The sequence below is a fragment of the Etheostoma spectabile genome, chromosome 3, assembly GCF_008692095.1.
Source record: "Etheostoma spectabile isolate EspeVRDwgs_2016 chromosome 3, UIUC_Espe_1.0, whole genome shotgun sequence".
Taxonomy (NCBI): domain Eukaryota; kingdom Metazoa; phylum Chordata; class Actinopteri; order Perciformes; family Percidae; genus Etheostoma; species Etheostoma spectabile.
In genome coordinates this window covers 32,270,837-32,293,765 of record NC_045735.1, presented here as the reverse complement: position 1 = coordinate 32,293,765, position 22,929 = coordinate 32,270,837, and the positions used below count along the sequence as shown (strand labels likewise).

At 41.1% G+C, this 22,929-nt stretch overlaps 1 protein-coding gene and 1 long non-coding RNA gene across 2 annotated transcripts in view; one reads left to right on the top strand and one right to left on the bottom strand.

Annotated features, from left to right (window-relative positions):
* LOC116676769 (uncharacterized) overlaps positions 1 to 22,929 on the top strand; it is a 614,404-nt gene that overhangs the window by 19,441 nt on the left and 572,034 nt on the right. The gene's annotated exons all lie outside the window — the stretch shown is intronic.
* LOC116676607 (seizure protein 6-like) overlaps positions 19,514 to 22,929 on the bottom strand; it is a 317,474-nt gene continuing 314,058 nt past the window's right edge. The window contains 2 exon segments of the mRNA XM_032507601.1: positions 19,514 to 19,989; positions 22,865 to 22,873. Coding sequence (XP_032363492.1) covers positions 19,960 to 19,989; positions 22,865 to 22,873 — 39 coding nt within the window. The 3' untranslated portion in view covers positions 19,514 to 19,959.

The following is a 22,929-nucleotide window of genomic DNA, read 5'->3' as shown; positions in this document are numbered from 1 at the left end:
ATATAAGCATCTAACATCTAAAAGTGCAAAAATGCTGAAAAGTGCAATGTGAACAGTATAGAATAAACAGTATAGTGCAAAGTAGACAGTAGTATACAGTTAATGAAGTGGTATGGTATACAGTAAGGATATGTACAGTGGCATCAACAGTAACATAAGAGCAGAATAAATATGGATACAGAGTATGAACAATAGACAGATATTTGCAGTTTAGTAACAGAGTAGGAAAAATAACTATATGCAGTTTGAAGAGCAGTGGAATATGGGTATGCATAAATGTAGTTAAAGTATGTACAAATAGAATACTATGGGTGGTAAGGGGTGGTGGTGGGAAAGGGTAGTGCAACTGTCGGGGGGGGGGCTGGTGCTTTAGGAGACCACAAACTTGATGGCCACCTGCTTATGTCCCTGTCAAAGTGGCCATGGACATGGCCAGATCATCAGGCAGAAGCAAACAGGCTACACAGTGAACTCAGAGAAAACAATACATTAAGCGCAACAGAACATTATCCTACACTACATTCAGAATTAAACACTGTAGTTGATTTACAGATTCAGTGAACATCCACAAAACGCAATGAGCAAAGTTTTAGTGTTGGAGTAGGTCTAAGTAGTTACTACTTTAGGATGGGAGGGAGTAATTAGAGTGGCAATAAGCTATTTGTGGTTCTTTCAATCATAGATTTCTAATTTCTTATCCAAACAACGTCAAACTAGGCACTGCACACACTCGTGCCCCAAGCAAGAAATTGTCAAGTTTGAACGGTTATGCGAATAAAAAACCCACTGACATATAGACGTTCCTGTAGCCTAATAGATTTCCTATTGAATAATTTGATGATACAAAAGACAAACCATTTTGTGGACTGATGCATCATCATAATATGCAACGATGTGACTCAAAAACAGTGTCTGGTAGCCTGCCTATAAGTAGGCCTAGCATCGCACTCTGTCTGACAAACCCCATCAGACTTGGCACTGCAGTTTACTCATGTCCGTAGCAAGACACCTGTCATGTTTGAAATCCATCAGACTAACAGTTTGACTATATAAGAATAACAGACACAGACAGACGTTCATGTTCAACAACTCGCACCGGGACACGATCCGCGGTCTCTGTGGCACGCAACATCATAACAACGGGACGGTTGTGGTTAGGAAGAGAATGACACGGAAAGGAACTGCAACATGCGGGACGCGACCCCGGTCTCCGGGGTGAAAGTCCTGTGTTGTTTGACCCATCGACCACCCCGACCCACCTCTCTGCGCAGATTTTCGGCTTTTCAATAGGCTAGGCTACTACACGCTACCGTAATCGTTCTATGACCACGAAATAAGCTTCCCATTGTAGGCTATACATGACTTCAAAAGTCGTAATCAACCCACGAAAAATAATGACATTAACGTGACCTGTAGGCCTACATGAATAAATAGATTAAATAATGTAACCATTTTACGAACTGCCATGAGACTGGGCTCTGCTTGACCCTTCAAAGTAGGCTTACTGCTTGCGGTGTTCTCAAGAACTGCTTCTCACACACACACAACACTGCACTCCCTTGGGTCCTCAGCAATACACTGCGAAGTCGATCCGGGGCCTGTTGCACGAAAGTAGAATAAAGATATCCAGGATAAGTGAAAAAGCGCAGCTTGACTTAGTGTGATCTGCTCATCGCGGCTTAATCGGTTGCACGTTTGCCGAGCCAGGATGAACAGGTGGAGCTATGTCGAGCCAGGTGGAGATAGCCAGGATAAGTGCACGTTCACGGCTTTCTCAAATAGACCACGGTATCGATCACAGATTTACTGATGCAGAGAAGGAGAAGACGCATGCGCCAAATGTTTCACCCAATGAGCAGCAGCTTCTAATGGAAAGTAACGAGGAGGGGGAAGAATATAGGGCGTTTCTCAATATGTGTTCTTCTATGGACTTGTGTTCTTGTGAAACGTCATGTTTGGTGGCCAAAGTACTGACCCAATACACAAGTTAGCATTTTGCCAAGAACAGTTAAAATCCCCGGATGTGATCTCGACACGCCCATTTTACCGAGGATCCATCGGATGGTAACTTGTGTGAACTTGGCCGGGCCGGTATCCCAGCATTCAATTCGGGTGTAAAGCGCTTATAAATGTTTTCCGGTACACATATTTTCACAATTTACGTCTATTATTAAATCAATTAATTCATTTTTAAGATGTTTTAAGGCGAGAAATCAGCTGTGAAGATTTTGAGTATAGGCAGTTCAACGAAAATTGATGGTGAATTAAAAAAGCCTTCGGAGTTGGAAAGCTCCACAATCCCCGGCGGGCGAGCTTGCTACGCCAGCCGGGAATGACTCTCGCGAGCCGGTCAGTCAGTCAGCTCACAGACCCCTCTGGTCCCACATTTAGACAGACCCCTCTGGCCCCACATTTAGACAGACCCCTGCAGCAAAGCCAGGTCCACAATTGTATGATATTTTAAGCAATTTTTACCGCTGTTGTTATATATATCTGTCCTCCTCATCCTGGCTCTCCTCCCTCTCGGGCTCCTCTTCTGCTTCTCTGTAACATATACAGACGGCAGTGGCTAACTTTACCCAGTCCATCTATAATTTTAATACCTATTTTAACGTTTCTGTTCTGCTTTCAATTAAAATTGAATCCCGAACAATGTTACAAGGATTTTTTTCCCGCCGTTGAGTCGTTATTTATAAAGTTATTGCCCCGTGATACTTAATAGCACTTTAAATGAAAACGTAACAAAACAACAAAGGCGGTGTGAAAGGTGACCGTCCATGTTTTATTATGAATACACACATCAAAGTAAAGCGCTCTCTTTGCTGGGGGTGTTGCGCAATAACAGGAAGAACGCTTCGTCTCAAAACTGTCAACAGCGTTTTGTGTGCTTCTGAACTTGCGAGTTCAGTCTTCCAGGTACAACCTGCAAGTACGGTCTCCCCAAGAACACAAGTCCGTTCTTTGCGTAGCCTACTTGGTATTAAGAAACGCCCAACATATGCAAAAAGGGAAATACGGCTGTTGTCAAACGGAGAGAAAAAGCCCAACATAGCGGACCAGACTGAATGTGTGAGGGTGTAAACATATTAACTTAGCTTACAGTCTATAGTATTTTTACAGAGTTGTAGGCTACACTGTGTTTTAATTGCTTTAAATATGCTAGTTTCATGTTTCTGTTTTTATGTGATACATGTGCTGGTTTTACTGTAAAGTGTCTTTGACTAGCTTACCATGTAAAGCACTCTATAAATAAAATGTATTATTATTTGGCCTTTGCCTTAAAAGTGAGCAGAGAGAATAATGTTCCTGGGGGAATGGACCCTAATGACTAGGCTTAATTTCAAACCCTTATTCAAACGCGAGAACATGTTTTACAACCATATGCACACATCTCTGTAAGATATATCTAATTCTTTGTACAATTAATGTTCATACAGAACAATCAGAAAGGGACAACAACTAGAAAAAGAAGTAAGTGACTTCAATACACACCGTGAGCATATGTAAAACAATATTCATGTTTTTTATTCTTCTGGCAAGTGACCGCACCAAAATAAAAAGATGAAGAAGCATTGTGGTGTTCCCGGTGAGATGAATGTAAACTACACTACATACGTGCTGTATATAGGCCACGTTATTGGTCCAGGGATGTGAGACTAATTGAGAAGGTTATGAAACCAATGTAAGCTATAATAAAAAACATTAAGCCTACTTATTAAGGAGTAACACAAACTGTCCTTTATTAGAGAAGGATAAGCAACAAGAAAATGAATCATGAATGTATTGGTCTCTGACCAGTCTGCCATTATTATCATCTTGGAATATTGCTGCATTAATATCGTCACACTTAATCTCCGGAGCGCGTCCTGTAGAAACCTGAAGCTGAGACCACGGACGCTGCGCTGCTCATCTCTACTTTTACAGAGAGAGTGCACACTGACACGACTCGCAGAACTGGCCACCGGGCAGCGGCCACCAGGCACCGGGCAGCTGCCACCAGGCAGTGTCCATTGGGCAGCGGCCGCACGTCAGGCGGCCTCGACACAGTACCGTCCCACCGGGAAAAATCCCACTCCGCATCAGGGTGCCAGTGCAACCCTTCCTAACCATCTAAACAACTGTAGTAGGCTAGGGTTTAAATCAAACTCGCGACTACAATAGTGAGTAGGCCAATGCCGGATCAGACAGCATCTGATTTGACACATGAGACTCCAGGGGCCTGTTGCACGAAAGTAGAATAAAGATATCCAGGATAAGTGAAAAAGCGCAGCTTGACTTAGTGTGACCTGCTCATCTTGGCTTAATCGGTTGCACGTTTGCCGAGCCAGGATGAACAGGTGGAGCTATGTCGAGCCAGGTGGAGATAGCTGGGATAAGTGGCACTTATAAATCTGTGATCGATATCGTGGTCTATTTGAGAAAGCCGTGAACGTGCACTTATGGCTAAAATGTATTATTATTTGGCCTTTGCCTTAAAAGTGAGCAGAGAGAATAATGTTCCTGGGGGAATGGACCCTAATGACTCTAGGCTTAATTTCAAACCCTTATTCAAACGCGAGAATATGTTTTACAACCATATGCACACATCTCTGTAAGCTATATCTAATTCTTTGTACAATTAATGTTCATACAGAACAATCAGAAAGCGACAACTAGAAAAAGTAGTAAGTGACTTCAATACACGCTGTGAGCATATGTAAAACAATATTCATGTTTTTTTATTCTTCTGACAAGTGACCGCACCAAAATAAAAGATTAAGAAGCATTGTGGTTTTCCTTGTGTGATGAATGATAACTACACTACATACGTGCTGTATATAGGCCACGTTATTGGTCCAGGGATGGGAGACTAATTGAGAAGGTTATGAAACCAATGTAAGCTATAATAAAAACATTAGGCCTAGGCAACTTATTTTATTAAGGAGTAACACAAACTAACCTTTACTAGAGAAGGGCAAGCATCATGAATGTATTGGTCTCTGACCAGTCTGCAATTAATATCATCTGAGAACATCACTACATTAATATCGTCACACTTAATCTTCGGAGCGCGTCCTGTAGAAACCTGAAGCTGAGACCACGGACGCTGCGCTGCTCATCTCTACTTTTACAGAGAGAGTGGACACTGACACAACTCGCAGGTCTGCCGCCGGGCAGCGGCCACCGGGCAGCGGCCGCACGCCAGGCGGCCTCGACACACTAGGCTACCGTCCCACCGGGAAAAGTCCCACTCCGCATCAGGGTGCCAGTGCAACCATTTCTAACCATCTAAACAGCTGTAGTAGGGTTTAAATCAAACTCGCGAAAACAATAGTGACAGGCTAATGGATGTTAATAAAAATAAAGCAGAACACATGCAGAAGACAACGGAATAACTGTTAAATACGTTTATTTCGGATCAGAGCGGCAGCTGATTTGACACATGAGACTCCAGGATTAATCTTAGCCCGGCTGTTAGCCTGCTCTGCACCAGGCTAGCCGCAAAGAATAAATCTCCATGGTAACTTGGCTGGATTTAATTCAATCTGGTTTCGTGCAACCGAGTCCAAACTAAATTCATCCAGGATAACTTGAATATCCCGGCTTAATCCTTTATCTTAGTTTCGTGCAACAGGCCCCTGGACCAGGCTACCAGCAAAGAATAAATCTCCATGGTTACTTGGCTGGGTTTCATTCAATCTGGTTTTGTGCAACCGAGTCAAAACTAAATTCATCCAGGATATCTTGAATATCCCGGCTTAATCCCTTATCCTAGTTTGCAACAGGCCCCGGATGTCTCTTGTGATATACAAAAGCAAGTGATGAATGCACACATACATACAAACAAACAGATTCCTTCCTTTGATGCTGCCACAGTGCCACCTATTGACCAGATGGCACCAAATTTATCAAGGCCACTCAGACATATTAACATTCCCACCCATGTGGTTGCAATAGCACTAAGGGTCAGTTGTCAAAACATTGAATCTGGATCAAAATAATCCAGATTCGGAAATCCCATTTTTTGCTATTCAGGATCAGGTTATCATGTTTTTCAAAACAACATTGATATGAATCATCCTGATCCAGATACAGTTTTCAAGATTGCCAAATCCAGATTACCAGTTTTCTAAATTGGACAACATATCACAGTGTGGGCTACCAGCTATGTAAGAACAGGTAGAAGAGCCAACATGGGGTCACTGCAAGTGTTTCTTATTTTGAGACAAAACGCAAAAAACACAAACACCCACTTCCATTCATAATTTTGTTTTGAGCCCTCATCTGAGCCACAACAAATAAAAAAAACAAATATACATTAACAAATACATTGTGGCTATTTTGTAAACGTCTAAGATAAAAAAAAGGCTAAAAGTCCATTAGTTAACAAAATAAAGATTGTTCAAGGTTTTTCATCATCTGAGGAGGAGAGACCAGAAATTATATTTGACAGGCTCATCTGATTTTTTCTTTGAAATTTATATATGGTGATGAATGACAGAAAAATGGAATATATTATTTTAGTCTGTTATTGAAATCTGTTTGGGGGATAGTTTCATGGGGACAAGATCATTTTTATTTTACTATACTGAATAGCTTAATTGGTAGCCTATGTCTACTATGTCTAATTCATCACCGTTACAACGGTTACACAAGTCAAGTGCAAAACTATAAATAAAAGGTATATACACTAAATGATACAAATTTATTATTTGACCAATTTTAAAGTTTTACTACATTTTCTTTCTGGAATCCACCTTGAAATCCTACCCCGTTGGGTTCAGGATAATCCTGTTTTTTTGGATCAAAGTTATCCAAATCCTACTGACAAGTTTTGATCAACACAAACTGAAGGTTTGATCCAGATTCAAACTAGGATTGGATTTTGTGATCTAATCTGATTTCAGATTCCTTCTTTCCTTTTGATCAATCCATTTTCAAGATTTTAACCAATCCGATCAGTTTACTTTACCAAGTGTTTAGAAATTAGAATATATTCATATAATATAAACCATGCCCATTGCATATGAGCCAACTCTGAGGGCCAACTATAGCTAAACTGTATGGAATATGAAAAATCCCCCAAAAATAATTGTGTCCAGCTTGGTCAAGAGATATTATGTACCAAATTTGGTGATGATTGCTCATAATCTGTAAAAGGAGTGGCAAAAAAACTGATTTGAACGCAATTCAAAATGGATCGACACACAAATGAGCGTGGCTTATATCTATGGTGCTAAAACAGTATCATAAGTATTTGTAACTCGTGAAAAACAATGCACAAATAAAGGCAGATTCATTTGTATCTGTAAGTACAATTTACAAATAAACATAGCTGCAGACACGGCCCCCTTCTCTTCATAGTTGTAAGACTGATCTACCAACCCTTATAGCACTGGCGCAGGTCTGCCTTGCACCAGCTATTAATTATGCTGTTATAGTTCTAGACTGCCAGGGGACTTCCTTCCTTTGACACACTGAGCTCCTCTCTCCTCTCTTTCCATCTGTGTGCATCCATGTCCCAGAAATGTTTGTTATTAACCTAGTTCTGTGGATCTTATTCCCCAGAGTCCTTATGCTTTTTTTCACCCAGCATGTCTCCTTGGATTAGGGTGGCACCATCATGGTTGCAACTGTTGCCGTGGTCCTGCTCCGCGCCCTCCTATGCCCTGCTATGCCCTGCTATGTCCTGCTACACCCTGTAACGGCCCGCAGTGCTCTGCTACACCAGGATGTTCTACAACTACTATTTGTAGTCATAGTTCCAATATCTTTATTGTGACTATTGCCACTGTTCATCACACCCCCAACCGGCACCGTCAGACACCGCCTACCAAGAAGCTGGTTCTGTCTGACGTTTCTCCCTAAAAGGAAGTTTTTCCTCACCACTGTCACACTAAATGCTTGCTTTTGGGGGAATTACTGGAATTGTTGGTTCTTTGTAAGTTATAGTGTGTGGTCTAGACCTACTTTATCTGTAAAGTGTTTTGAGATAACTCGTTGTGATTTGATACCATAAATTAAATTGAATTAAATGCAGAATGATTTTTATGTGTACTGTATATCTGTGTAATATCTATTTCAATTTCAATTTTATTTATAGTATCAATTCATAACAAGAGTTATCTCAAGACACTTTACATAGAGTAGGTCTAGACCACACTCCAGAATTTACAAGGACCCAACAGTTCTCCTCCAGAGCAAGCAACAGTGCGACAGTGGCGAGGAAAAACTTCCTTTTAGGAAGAAACCTCGGACAGACCCAGGCTCTTGGTAGGCGGTGTCTGACGGGCCGGTTGGGGTTAGTAGAAATAACAAAAATAGAAAAAAATAGTAGTTTGTAGTAGTTCTTTGTAGTAGTTCATGGCATAGCAGGGCACTGTGCGGCATTACAAGGCACAGCAGGATGTAGCTGGGCACCGCAGTGTAGCAGATGATCATGGCACCGCAGAACGTGTAGCGGGACCATGGCGACAGCTGCTATGCCTATATGGATGCTATATGGATAGATTCAACCGCATTTAAAAAATCATTTTGTTTCTGAGACACGGGGTTAAAAAGTTACAGGCCAAAACGCAAAGTTCATTGTTTTAGCACATCCATCAGGCCAAATTCAATCACATTTGACACTGCACTCCCTTGGGTCCCCTGCAATCTTAGACTGTATATAAAGATGTATCTATGCCTGCAATACACCCGCCAAGTGTGAAAAAGATCAGATGAACAGTTTGAGATTTACAAAGGACATCTAGACATATGTGTGACAGGTTATAGGTGCTTGCTACATTTCCACAAGAATTTGCAATGCTAACAAAATCTTTAAAATCTACACTGCGTATTGTGAATAATATATCTTTTTAAATAACTGTCTAAATGTTAAAACAATACACATGCTAACGGCAAATGGTAAAACAATACACACGCTAACGGGGCAAAAACAAAAAGTGTTTTAGGTTTAGAATATTTTTTATATTTTCTGTAATCTTTGTGTCCCCTTTATAACTTGCTCTTGAGAATTTTTGGTCCCCTCCATATTGCTATTAGTTTTTTGTACAGCTATGTAGGCCTACATTACATAACCATCAGTATTTACAGTGTCAGTGATCCTCAGCAGTTGCACTTGAGCTTTACAAATGCTTGAGGAAATGTAGATGGTGGGGAGACTACGGCACCAGTAAATCATTAAAAGAGTTAAGCTACCAAATAGCTATTTGATTTAGATAACAGTGACCCTATTGAGATGTGAGTACAGTAAACCAGTATTGTATGTAGCACTGCTACTACCCAATAGTGCCATAATGCCATCAGCACAGGTTGCTATTGTCTTACTTTTTTGCCATAATGTGTCAATAATGACAAATGCTGGTTCAGCCAGCTGGCATGAAATCAAACCGGTTTAAGCTTGTACACAGGACCAGCAAAACGTTTATCAACCCAACTCTAGCAGCAATCAATGATATAAAGTAGGGCTGTCAAGCGATTAAAACGTGTTTCTTTAAAATGTGTCCTATAATGGATTGGCCGTATAAGTGGTCAGACACAAAAATGAACCATTTATTCATTTATTCACACATTGTATAAATGGTTCATCAGAACAGGTTTACCCTAACCCTCTCACGCCTCCAGTCTGTAGTCCCTACATGTTTCAAGAAGAGCCCCAATTGTTCCTGTCACCAAGAATACCAAAGCCCTCTACCTGAATGACACACATCTGTAGTGTGTGTGTGTTAAATATACGGCTGCACAATATGAGGAAAATATGTGACAACGTGTACGTATTGCAATAACAATATTACTAGCAATACATAAACAGTGCACTTAAAGCGTACTCAGTTATTCCCTAATGTTGCTTCTGATATTCTGCTAAAATACAATGAATAACTTGTTTGCGGTGGCACAGTAAAATAGCCTCGGGAAGGAACTTGTTCTTGCGTACATTCTAAAGTTGTTTTAGTCGTGCTACCAAAAACTCAGATTGGACAGATAGTCTAGCTAACTGTCTGGATTTACCCTGCAGAGATCTGAGGAGCAGTTAACCATAGTCCTCAGAAAGCCACCAGAGTTTAGAACCCCAACACAAAGAAAGAGGAAGGTAACGCACATCCAAAAACCTATATCCGAAAAGAGTGACATCTGGCGGAATTCCCAACAGAACGAGAGCAAGCCCAGAAGTGGACAACCGTGGCTATAGACCACGAGGAGATTAATAGGGGACACAAAAACTGGGGATTGGTAAAAGCCCTGTGTATCAAATCAGCAAAGATGAAACATTGTCCAATAGTCTAATGGTCTGCACTAAGGTAAGAGACTTAGGTAAGAGTCAAAATTGTGTTTAAGACAAAGCACATCCCTGCCTAATGGCTGATGGGTAGTTTGTAGCCCTTGCCAGCAGAGGGAGGCAGTGATCTGTTGTGTTGACCAGATGTCCAAATGGTTTCTCAACATTGAAATGTTCTATTAGAATATGATCACTTCAGGAAAGCTTGCTCAGGTAAGTTGTGTACATAGATACATTCAGATATTCTTATGCTGGCTTTAATTGATTTTAATTAAAAATAATCATAGTTATAAGCCTCCATAAACCTATGTCCAGTATGCCCCACACAAGATGGCAGAACCTTAGTGAGACAAGGGTTACAGTTGAAACTGGAATTTTCAATTCTTAGAAGTTCAATTATAATAAACATTTTGTGGAAACTTACCATTCAGACACTCATTTAATTTAAGGCGGCTTTGTGAATGTGGAAACCAATGTTAATTCAAGCTTGTTAGTCCTACAGAAGCGGAAACACTGAACACGTTTTCAGTTTCCTGTTGATTGAAGCAAAACATTAGTGACAGGCATTGAAGACCTTTTCTTAACCTGCTGCTGCCAACATATCTGATGAAAAATCAAGTAGTCCTGGTTTAATTCAAGCGTTGACTCTCACATTGTCAACTGCATGAGCATATTGGCATTCGTTACTACATTTCAAAAAGCATTATTGTCCAGCATTAATAAACTACTAGTATTGCTTTTGCCAGACCATCCCATGCTGCGGAGCGTAGGAGGGTCTGGCTAGTCCACACAGCATTCCAGGATGGGAGAAAAACGTGCTCTGGTGTATTGGCTTTTTTTTTAACCAAACACAATCGTCATGGGCAACGCTAAGCTCTGCACAGAGCTATTTTAAAATAGTAAAGGAGAACTCTGATTGAACAGATAGACTAGCTAGCTGTCTGGATTTAACCTGCAGAGATTTGAGGAGCAGTCAACTATAGTCCTCATGAATCCACCGGAGTTTAAAATTCCAACACAAAGAAAGCGGAAGGAAACAGACATGCATCCGGCGGAATTTCCGGCGGCACCGGAGCAATCCCGGAAGTGGAACGTCAAGGATATAGACTAAGGATATAGACTAATGCAGTACATACTCAAAACATGGCATGAATACACTATTGTGAGATGCGGAATTTGTGTCCATCATTAGGGACTACTGTCATGAACAATGCGGTCCATATGTGGCACCACAAAAAAACATAATGGTGTGATTGTAATTGTATGGCTCCTTTCCCCCAGAGTTTTATAATTTCATTCTACTTTTTTTTCCTTACTTTATTGAAGTTCAAACAGGCATCTGTAGAACATAACTGCCACAAATATTGTTAAAAATAAATAGCATAAGACTAAAGTAATGAACTTGTATTATTAATATATGTCAGGACTTTTTTTTAGGAGCCATTTACCAGAGCGTGCAGCCATGTTTGGTCTATGATAAAGGTGATTAGGCTCATCGAGTTGAGTCGCACCTCGCCTGTAAAGTGGACTGGAGCAGTCGGCAGCAGCAGGAAAAAAGCCAGTGTCAAGTCAGTCTTCCCGAGGCTATTTTGCAAAGGGTGCTGTGTGGAGCTTAGCGTCACCCAAGAATGTTACAATTGGTTCAAAGAAATGCAAATAAACCAGAGCATGTTTTTCTCCCATCCTGGAATGTTATGTGGACTAGCCAGACCCTGCTCTACAGCGCTGTGGCGGAAGGTCTTTTTTTAGGACTATTTTTAAGTAATCGTCACTCTGTACAGTGAGTCACAGAAACTTACACCCTGTAAGGTCCGATTCAGGACATCCAGCAGCGGCTTTGTTCATCTGCATGTAGTGCGTGAACATGCCCGTGCACAGGGTGCCATTTGCCAGGGTGATGCATGTGATTTCCCCCTTTCTGGTCTACATACCCCTGGTTATAGTGAATTATTTTTATTGCACAAAATGTATCCTCCTTCACCAATAGACTATTATATACCTAAAATATAATTATTTTAAACTAAGTAAAACGTGAACAGTCTATAGTGCCATAGTCTATAGTGTCCGATTGACAGTTGCTGGTTGTATTTAGCTGCTACAGAACTCCGGGACGCGGGCTACCAGAGGCAGGTGTTTAGACGGCAACAGGCAGCGCCAGATGACTGTCCTTTCAGGAGTGTGGGAGTTAAGCCCAAAAAATTTGCATCATGCAGCAATGACGGTTAAGTTTAGGCACAAATAAGACTCATTAAGTTTAGGAAAAAGATCATGGTGTGTGCCTGGGTAGCTAACTTGGTAGAGTGAGTGCCCGTATATAGAGGTTTACTCCTTGACACAGTGGCTGCAGGTTTAACTCTGACCTGCAGTCCTTTGCTGCATGTCATTCCCTCTCTCATGTATTCAGCTGTCCTATAAAAAAAAGGGCTAAGATGCCCAAAACATAATCTTAAAAAGGAAAAGGATCATGGTTCGGAATGAAACAATCCTGAGGAACAAACAAACTTTGTTGTGCATGATCAAAAAACATCCCTGTATACACACACATATATATATATATAAATTAATTCCGATATTTATTGCCTTATTTACTTCAGGATGTATTTCATAGGATTATTTATTTCTATATTGATGTAACATGGAAAAAAAATCCATATAAACTTACTGTGACCTTTGCTTTGTTCTTTTTTTGCTAAATTGATATTTGAAAAAAAATTAACCGTGGTCAGTAATCATGCTTTCAGTGTCCTCCACTCAGGCAATGAGAATCTGTTAGGCCTGCCACTGCCAGGTAGCTTTCTGTCTTCGTCTCCCCCTCTGTTTGTTATTGCAGGAGTGAAGTCAGGTGTGCTGAGTCAGGGTTCCAGCTGCAGCTCATTTACCATAATCATCTCTGCCTCTCAACCTGCTGCTCTTCATCAGATCATAGTCAAGACCATCACAGTCTCGCTGTTGACTCAACCCGCTAGTATTACTCTTTTTGTTAGTTTTCCTGTCCTGATCTCTTTTCTTTTGTGCTTCAGTACTTTGAAACCTGACTCCGGCTACCACTGCATTTCTGCCCTCCCCATTCCTGCTCGCTACAAATGCAGTACGGGTACGTCTGCTCGGAACTACTGGACCTGTACCCCTCTGAAAGTCTGGACTTGCGTCCCCTTTCTAAAAACTTTGACAATTAAGTGTCTCTGTCTGTGTTTGGGTTACTCCACTTCAATCGTCACAGGATGATCTGACCCAAATATAACCACCGCAGACAGTAACAGAGAGGCCACCCCTGATATCACTCAGATTTGATCCGCCATAGCTGATCAGGGCATCATTTTAGGCCAACATGACATTCTATTCAAAACAAATTCTGTCAGATGTTGCTCCACCGGGTGCAACTTCTCACTAATCAAGCATTTGCCCTTCACCACCCAAAATAATGCTGCACCCTCCTGTTCATGACATACAAGCTGCTCCGCCCCCCGTCCCGCCTGTTTTTTCTGATCCACCAGCACAGATCAGGGAACCTTTTGTTCCTGCTCCCGAGCGTTGGTGGAAACATGGGTACTTTTTTTAGATTTTTAGATTCAAAGTTCATTACTGTTTGAACAACAGCCACTTACCTACACCACTGATATGCTATCCTGATATGCTTACCTGCTCAACTCTACTATCAATTCTATCCATTCTTGGGGAACGTGACGGTCGGACGTGTACAACTCTTACTTTGCCTGCACCATATAGATGAAGGTTTTCGGCCACCCTGTTTGGGGCAAAGACGCTGCTAAGTGTTGTCTCTTTGGCAGGGGTGTCGCAGCATGGCGGAGATGGCGGTGGAGTTTTGGAACTTGGCAGCGGTGAGTGGTTGGAATGATGAGGCATTGCAAGTAGTGTTCATTAACGCTAATTAATAGTAATAATCGGATTTGGGAAGAGAGTGAGAGGATTGTCAATTCCAGGTACCTGTCTATTGTCAAACAACTCCTCCTTGCCACTTGCCTATTGAGAAGGTTGAGACTTCCTGAGACACTAAGAGGAGCGCCGAACCCAAAGCCATGGAAGTGGATCGTGCACGATTGTCCTCCATGCCATATTTTGATTTCCAAAAATGGAATTACATCTTGCAACAAAGTACCGTAGTATTGTCTGCAAAGCACCAGTCAATTTAAGTACACGCTTAATGGCCCCATGAAAAACAGTGAAAACTGGACATTTTCATGAACTTATAAATCCCCCCCGCGGACGCCACAGACGGTACGTAAAAAGTGGACATGTCCGGGCAAAAGAGGACATTTCGTCACCCTATGCAATAAGGACATTGTGGAGAGGCTGGACATTTTTTTTCTTCGTGCTGACTCAGTAATGGGAGAAGTTTTAGTGAGCCATGCAGTGGGTTCTCCCTCTTCTTCCCGCATTCAACTGCAGGCATCCCTCCAGTGGCAGTCCTAGAGTTCCCCTATTGGCACGCTTGATTGTGGTGCTGACGAAAGCTTAATGGATCGGGAATTGGCTTCACAAATGGATTTAGCGACTGTTCCTCTTGACGTTCTGCTACAGGCTAAAGGCCTTAATGGCCTTTTAATGGCTCGTGTTACTCATCAGACTGTTCCTGTTTGTCTCCAAGTGTCAGGTAACCATCAAGAGAGAATTAGATTGCACACAATTGACTGTCCTCAGACTCCCCTGGTGCTTGGTATTCCTTGGTTCATAAAACACAATCCACACATTGACTGGGTTACAGGTAGAATTGTTTCCTGGAGCACGTTTTGTAATGTTAACTGTTTGTATTCTGCTCAAACCCCACCGGAATCCATGGATCTCTCTGCTGTACCTAATGTGTATCATGGCCTGGTGTCAGTCTTCTGCAAACACAGAGCCACCTGTCTTCCTCCTCACTGGCTGTACGACTGCACCACTGATCTCCAGCCTGGAGCCCCTCTTCCCACCAGTTGCCTGTACAATCTCTCTCACCCGGAGACAGAGGCTTTGGAGAACTACATTCGGACAGTTTAAAATTATTGACCGTTAACCCCTGTGCATTGTTTGGGGTGGTACCATTAGGCCTGCTACTGTCAGGTAGCTTCCTGTCTCTCCTCTCCCCCTTCCCCTCTGTCTGTTTGTTATTGCAGGAGTGAAGTCAGGTGTGCTGAGTCAGGGTTCCAGCTGCAGCTCATTTACCATAATTACCTGTGCTTCAAGTAACCGGTCAACCTGCTGCTCTTCGTCAGATCATGGTCAAGACGATCACAGTCTCGCTGTTGACTCAACCCGCTAGTATTACGCTTTGTTTCCCTGTTGTCTGTTTTCTCTTGTGCTTCAGTACTTTGGAACCTGACTCTTCATCACTTCACTTCTGCCCTCCCATTCCTGCATGCTACAAATGGACCTCACTACAAACCGAACACGTACACCGGAAAGTACGGCTACGTCTGCATGGAACTTTTGGACCTGGCTCTGTCTCTGTGTGGGTTCACTCCGGTTTGATCTTAACAGAATCCAAACGAGCTGTTCTCCAGTATGCATACAAATTGAGAAGATGGAAGTTTTGACTTTCTAAGAGGGATAGTGTTATTAAATCTGTCCTTCATAAATTATTTAGAGACAGAGCGCATTGCATCATAGTCTGAAGGCTACACCCACTGGAGGGGTAAACAGCTCTCCGTTGACCGCCTTGTCAATTTCGTCTGTTGGTATCGTTAGTAGGGAATATCCCCACACAGTAGCTTTCAGGCATTCTTCTGTTGTCTGCTAGCAGACCAAATTGACGAGGAGACACCTTCACGCAAATCAAGTCAATGGAGAGCAGAGAGTTGTTTTCCTTTTTAGTGGGGGTGGAACTTAATGCGCTTTGTCTCTATAAATAACACTTTAACAGCCAAAGGTTACATTATTAACAAGTATTAAAAATAAGGTGCTCCGAATCAGCCAAAACCAAAATAGAAATTTGTCTCTCTATACTCTCAAATCTGCTTTGATAGATTACATGTCCTCCTCAGCCCTTGTGTATATTTTCTTTTACTTACCAAAAATTGTCAAGTAAACAGTCGCTAAAAATTAAAAATTCTTCTTCTTAAACTTTCTGCGAATCAATAGCCTCACACAGTCAAATGGATCCAAACCATTCACTCACCTACATTGCAAACAAGGAAACAAGCAAATGATTTAGCAAAGAAGAAATATTGTCAACATATTCATTGTTTTATTGAACAACAACTTTTATTGAAGATGCTTGTGAAGTAGCTTAATCAGTACTTACAATGAATCAAAAATAGGTTAATATTGTCATCACTCGAGCTGGGATACATACTGAATGTGTGAACAACAGTAAGGTCTGAATTTAGACGCAATCTCCAAACAGGCGATGGCAATGTGAACAACAGCTTACCTTGGTGCACATATTCCTTTTGCTTCATAAAAAATTCAACGCATGTGACGTCGCTAAATGTTTTTAAATTAAAGGTGTTACACAAAACTGAAGATGGTAAACTAAGTACAAATAAAAATGTCTCTTTAATTCTACATGTTGGATACAAATGAAACAAAGATTGTCATTCTAAGATATCAATAAAAAACTTATGTTGCCTGGGATTCTTTGTGGTTCACCACTCTGGTAAAAATGCCTAATTTGCCAATTTCTTTGGCCATAAAAGCACAAATTTGGTGACTTCTGACACATTTTAATGCTCCTATTCCATCACATAAACTGATCTTAATTAGTATACATTTTTATGAGTTTGCCTCCAAGATTGTAAATGTTGTGAATTATTGTAAAAGAGAATTAGGCTTCTTGTGCATTAGCCCACAAAACTCATAAATAGCTATTTATATTTCAAAACACGACTATTCCTGACTGATCAGAATGTTTATAATAAAAATTACAATACTTTATATATTGCACCCTCCTTCCAATGTCTAATTCTCTCAAGGGTTTTGCAAGCAGTTACATTTTACCATCGTTTATAACTGACCAGCACTAGAAATTATAACAATTGGTTAATCTTGATACATTACAAATTTATCCAAATAAATACAAGTATTCTATTAGTTTTTTGTTACGTTGAAACATGAGAGCAGAGGATATTAATGAATAGCGCAGCGCCGGTGCGTATATATTGCAAACTGTAACGGCAATTGAGTGTCCGAAGTTTCTTTAAAATGCCCAATAATGATTGGAATAAAATTTCATAAATGATGTGAAACAAGGGATTGATGCAGGTGCATCAATTATCGCTTTCAGTGCATTTGTGACTTCATCAGCGTGAGAAATAAGTGTGGCTTGGGAACTGGTTGAAATATGTCTCTCACGTGAATGCGTGAGACTTGAGAACCCTAAACTATGTTTGGTAACTACAATCTAGCATTTCTCTAGTCCAGCTCTGTATTTAACACACAGACAAATAAGGATATCAAACTTCTCATGTCACTCTCAGACGGATAGATATGCCTTCAAGGCCCTTTTTATTTAAGGCACATTCTTATTTTTATTTTTTTTATCTCTGAAGGTTACATCAATTCAAAGAGCAACATATACTGAACAAAATCAGACACTTTTTTCCCCCATTTTTCATGAGCTGAACTCAAAGATTTTTTTCTATATGTACACAAAAGGCTAATTTATTAGGGTGTCTGTGGAGCTCACCTGGTGGAGCGCGCGCCCATTTACAGAGGTTTGCTTCTTGACGAAGCGGCGGCGGTTTTGACTCCAACCTGCGGCCCTTTGCTGTATGTCATTCCCCTTCTTTCTCCCCTCTTCAACTGTTCTATAAATAAAGGCTTAAAATACCCATAAATAGAAGGCTTATTTCTCTCAAAAATTTTTTTTGTCTAAGTCTGTTAGTGAGCACTTCTCTTTTGCCGAGATAATCCATCCACCTCATTGGTGTGGCATATCAAGATGCAGATTAGGCAGCGTGATTATTGCACAGGTGTGCCTTAGGCTGGCCACAATAAAAAGCCACTCTAAAATGTGTAGTTTTATCACACAGCACAGTGCCACAGATGGCACAGATGATGACTGCAGCAGTGTGCACTAGAGCTGTTGCCTGTGAATTGAATGTTCATTTCTCTACCATAAGTTATCTCTAAAGGCGTTTCAGAGAATTCGGCAGTACATCCAATCGGCCTCACAACGGCAGACCACGCGCAACCACACCACACCACACCAGCCCAGGACCTCCACATCCAGCATCTTCACCTCCAAGATTGTCTGAGACCAGCCACCCAGACAGCTGCTGCAACAATCGTTTTTTCCGGACAAAATGTCAGAAACCGTCTCAGGGAAGCCCATCTACATGCTCGTCGTCCTCATCGGGGTCTTGACCTGACTGCAATTCATCGCCGTAACCGACCTGAATGGCACATTTGATGACATCTGGCACCCATAAAGGTGTTTTCTTCACGGATGAATCCCAGTTTACTCTGTACAGAGCAGATGGCAGACAGCATGTATGGTGTTATGTGGGTGAGCGGTTTGCTGATGTCAATGTGTGGATTGAGTGGTCCATGGTGGCGGTGGGGTTATGGTATGGGCAGGCGTATGTTATGGACAACGAACGCAGGTGCATTTTTTTGACGGCATTTTGAATGCACAGAGATACCGTGACGAGATCCTGAGGTCCAGAGCTGTGTCATTCATCCTCGACTATCACCTCATGTTGCAGCATGAACACAATTCCTGGAAGCTAAAAACATTCCAGTTCTTGCATGGCCAGCATACTCACCGGACATGTCACCTATTGAGCATGTTTGGGATGCTCTGGATCGGAGTATACGGCAGCATGTTCCAGGTCCTGCCAAAATCCAGCAACTTCGCAAAGCCATTGAAGAGGAGTGGACCAACACTCCACAGAACACAATCAACAACCTGATCAACTCTATGCGAAAGAGATGTCCTGCACTCCGTGAGGGAAATGGTGGTCTGACAACCAGTCAGTATCTGTACTGACTGTTTTCTGACTCCTCCCCCCCACATTTCAGAGTGGCCTTTTATTGTGGCCAACCTAATGCACAACTGTACAATAATCATGCTGTCTAATCAGCATCTTGATATGCCATGATGGATTTTCTCGGCAAAGGAGAATTCCTCACTAAAACAGATTTAAACAGATTTGTGAACAATATTTGAGAGAAATTGGCCTTTTGTGTACATAGAAAAAATCTTAGATCTTAGATCGTTGAGTTCAGCTCATGAAAAATGGGGTCAAAAACCAAGTGTTGCGTTTATAATTTTGGTCAGTGTGTTTTGGCATACTCTGATAAAAGCAAATGCTGTTGTTTCAATTGTAAGATTTCACTCTTAATAGACATCCCATAAATCGAAGGATTGGTCTTTAAATGGTGACAGGAGACATGACGTATAATGTAGATAAAACAATGTAACATCTGTGGTTCTATGCATTTAATGGCACAAGCTTCACATTGATTCCTTTCTTTCTGAGATGGTACTTTGCACTAGAAGTCCCCAGGATGCAAGCACAGGATTAAAAACTGTACAAACTGCTGCTGCTGGACGGTTCCTGTTGAAGAGCTAGAAAAATAATCCGGTGGCCCAGCCTTTCCAGGGGAAGTGTGGTATCCTCTGTTGGGTAAATAAAGGGAGGCATATATACGGTGTATAGAGAACAGGGTGAAGGGAGTCACCAAAGGTGTGAGTCTGACAGACGTTGAAAAGGCCAGCAGGCTTCTTCTCCGTCCATTCTGAAAAACATACACTGTCGTCTTCAGATCGAAACCTCGTATTCTCTTGTTTCCTGTGAAGAGAATGAGCACATGAGGTCACAGAGACAGCTGCATACACAACAGGGGCTGTCAAACATTTCCCCCAAACACAGCATGAAATACCAATGTCATATCATAGGTCATTGAAAAGAGAAATGTGTGATCATCATCAGAGGTGGGTAGAGTAGCCAAAAATTGTACTAAAGTTACTTTAGAATAATATGACTCAAGTAAAAGTAGTCATCCAAATAATTACTTGAGTAAGAGTAAAAAAGTACTTGATGAAAAAACTACTCAAGTAGTGAGTAACTGTTGAGTAACGTCTGATTTACTTCTTAACACAAGCATCAATCAGACCGACAAAAATACAAAATAATCATCTTTAGGCAAATTATAGTTCATCCAATCAATAGAATAAATTAAAATTAATTTATTAATTACAAAATAGCTTAAGTGAAGAGATTTGTCACATCAAATTTGGATGGATACTGCATGTGCAAAACATACTGTATGTAACCTAAAAAACAAACATCCACCTCTCCACAGAAAAAACTAAAACCACCGCCACGTCTCCTCAGGTTAGAGGTTGAGTTGTTGAACGCTCACATGTCCGTTTGTTTTGGTCGACACAGAAGGCGCAGAATAGAAGTCTGCGTTGCCTTGGCGACGGTTGATTCTGACATCTTTGATTTGCTACGACCGTAAAGCTAACCTGTCCCGGCGCTGAGATAGAGTATGGTCACGTGACTGCACAACGCCGTTTGATTGGTGAAACACAGTCACGTGGTAGAGCCTTCAGCGGAAGACTCTACCACGTGACTGTGTGACTCTCTCTGTCAAAATAAAACATTAAAATGAGACGTACGCTGGGGTAAAAACAATGACGCGTATAATACCAAAGAGGTAAAAAGAAAAGTAACGAGCTCATTGTAGCCTAATGTAGCGGAGTAAGAGTACAGTTTCTTCTTCACTAATCTACTCAAGTAAAAGTAAAAGTATAGTGATGTAAAACTACTCCTAGAAGTACAATTTTTTCAAAAACGTACTCAAGTAAATGTAACTCGTTACTACCCACCTCTGATCATCATACATCAACAATCGCTGACTTTCATTTAATTAAAGAAAACATTTAACATTGATTTAGGTTGTGCTATAAATTGCTGCTATTTTCCAGCATACAAGCTGCAACATGATCTCAAGTGGCTGAGCCTGGAATTTTTTTAATTAAAATGAATGGGTAGTCGGCGATTTGTTATCTCTGTTTCATTCTCATTGGCAGCACCAGTTGCAATAAGCAAAAAACACACCTTCAATCACCATTGAAGTTGTGTTTTTTGGATCTCACTTTCACTTGTTTTTGTAGTAGATATTGCTTTTTTTCGTTCTTTGTTTGGATTAAATTAAATGTTATTAGATTTTTCCCCTTGCGATACATACTGCGATATGAAAAAAACACTCATTTATACAAGATGATAGAAATAGTTCAATTAGGATATGATAAAACATTCTTGACTACTGGGAAGATTTTGTAGGAGAGTACATCTACATAGAAAATAAAACTGAAAAAGTAACTTTTCTTAAGAGAACCATTCTTTGTTAAACTTTAATGCTTTCCAAACACCAAAGCAAGTAAGCTGTGACTACTCTTCTAAAGTGATTTTGGAGTAGTTAAATACACTGGTTGACTCATGATTGTATTCATATACTACTATTAATCCAGGCTTAAGTCAATATAAGTAATGCATGCACATTGCTTCATCTAAATTTCAGGTTGTGGTCGACTAGCGGGGCCTTGTGTTGTTAAATAAATTGATCATCATTGATTGTGATTGGTGGTTGGCTGTACATGCATAGCCTGCTGTCATGCACTAGCAACAAGCTGTGTATCTAAGAACACAATCAGTGTAAAGTACTTTCTATCAGACACAGACTGCTGTTGTGGATTGGTGTTATGTTCCAGCTTCGTGGCTCGGAATCGTAACATTATTTGGGACAAACCCCTTGATTTTAAAGGCTAACTATATTAGTTTTAGCCTGGCTGGCAGCAGCTTTGTTTGCAGCAAACATAAAACACTAGCTACAGTAGGTTCACTACACATGGAAAAGCAGGTGCATCACTGTGTGTACGGCAGCTGCCGCTTACGGTACTTCACTACAAACAGGAATGCCTTAGTTGCCATAACAAACCCTGTCGGACTAACGTCCATATCCTTGATGTTGCATGTCTGGGATTGCTCGGGTGCTGCAGGAAATTCCACCGGATGCATGTTGTGGATTTCTGAGGACTATAGTTAACTGCTTCTAAGATCTCTGCGGGGTAAATCCAGACAGCTAGCTTGACTATCTGTCCAATCTGAGTTTTCTGTTGCACGACTAAAATAACTTTTGAACGTACACATGTTCCACCAAAACAAGTTCCTTCCAGAGGCTATTTTGCAGTGGATCCGTGCGGAGCTTAGTGCCGCCGATGAAGATTGTGATTGGTTAAAAGAAACGTCAATAAATAGTAAATAGTGACTTAACAGATTATTATTATTATTATTATTATTATCATCTCTTGTGGTAAACTACAGTGTTTATGGTAATAAGGGAACATTGTGGCTGACTGATGTTTTTGGACAAAAATTGAGTTCTATGGCACAGAGGTAGAAGATATATCAGGCTTACACACACACACACACACACACACACACACCAACACACACACACAACCACTCACACACACACACCCACACACACACACACACACACCAGACACAACAACACACAACACAACCAACACAAACACACACACACACACACACACGCTTTAACAGGCTTATCCTTTACATCAACTTCAACTTGCAGTTTACGCAATGCATTCAATGTTTGTTGTTCTTTGTGTCTCAGGATTCAGGACTAACTCACCTCATTGTTCTTCAGGATGGCCAGCATTGAAAGAAGAAAAAGAATGACTCAACACAAAGAAAGAA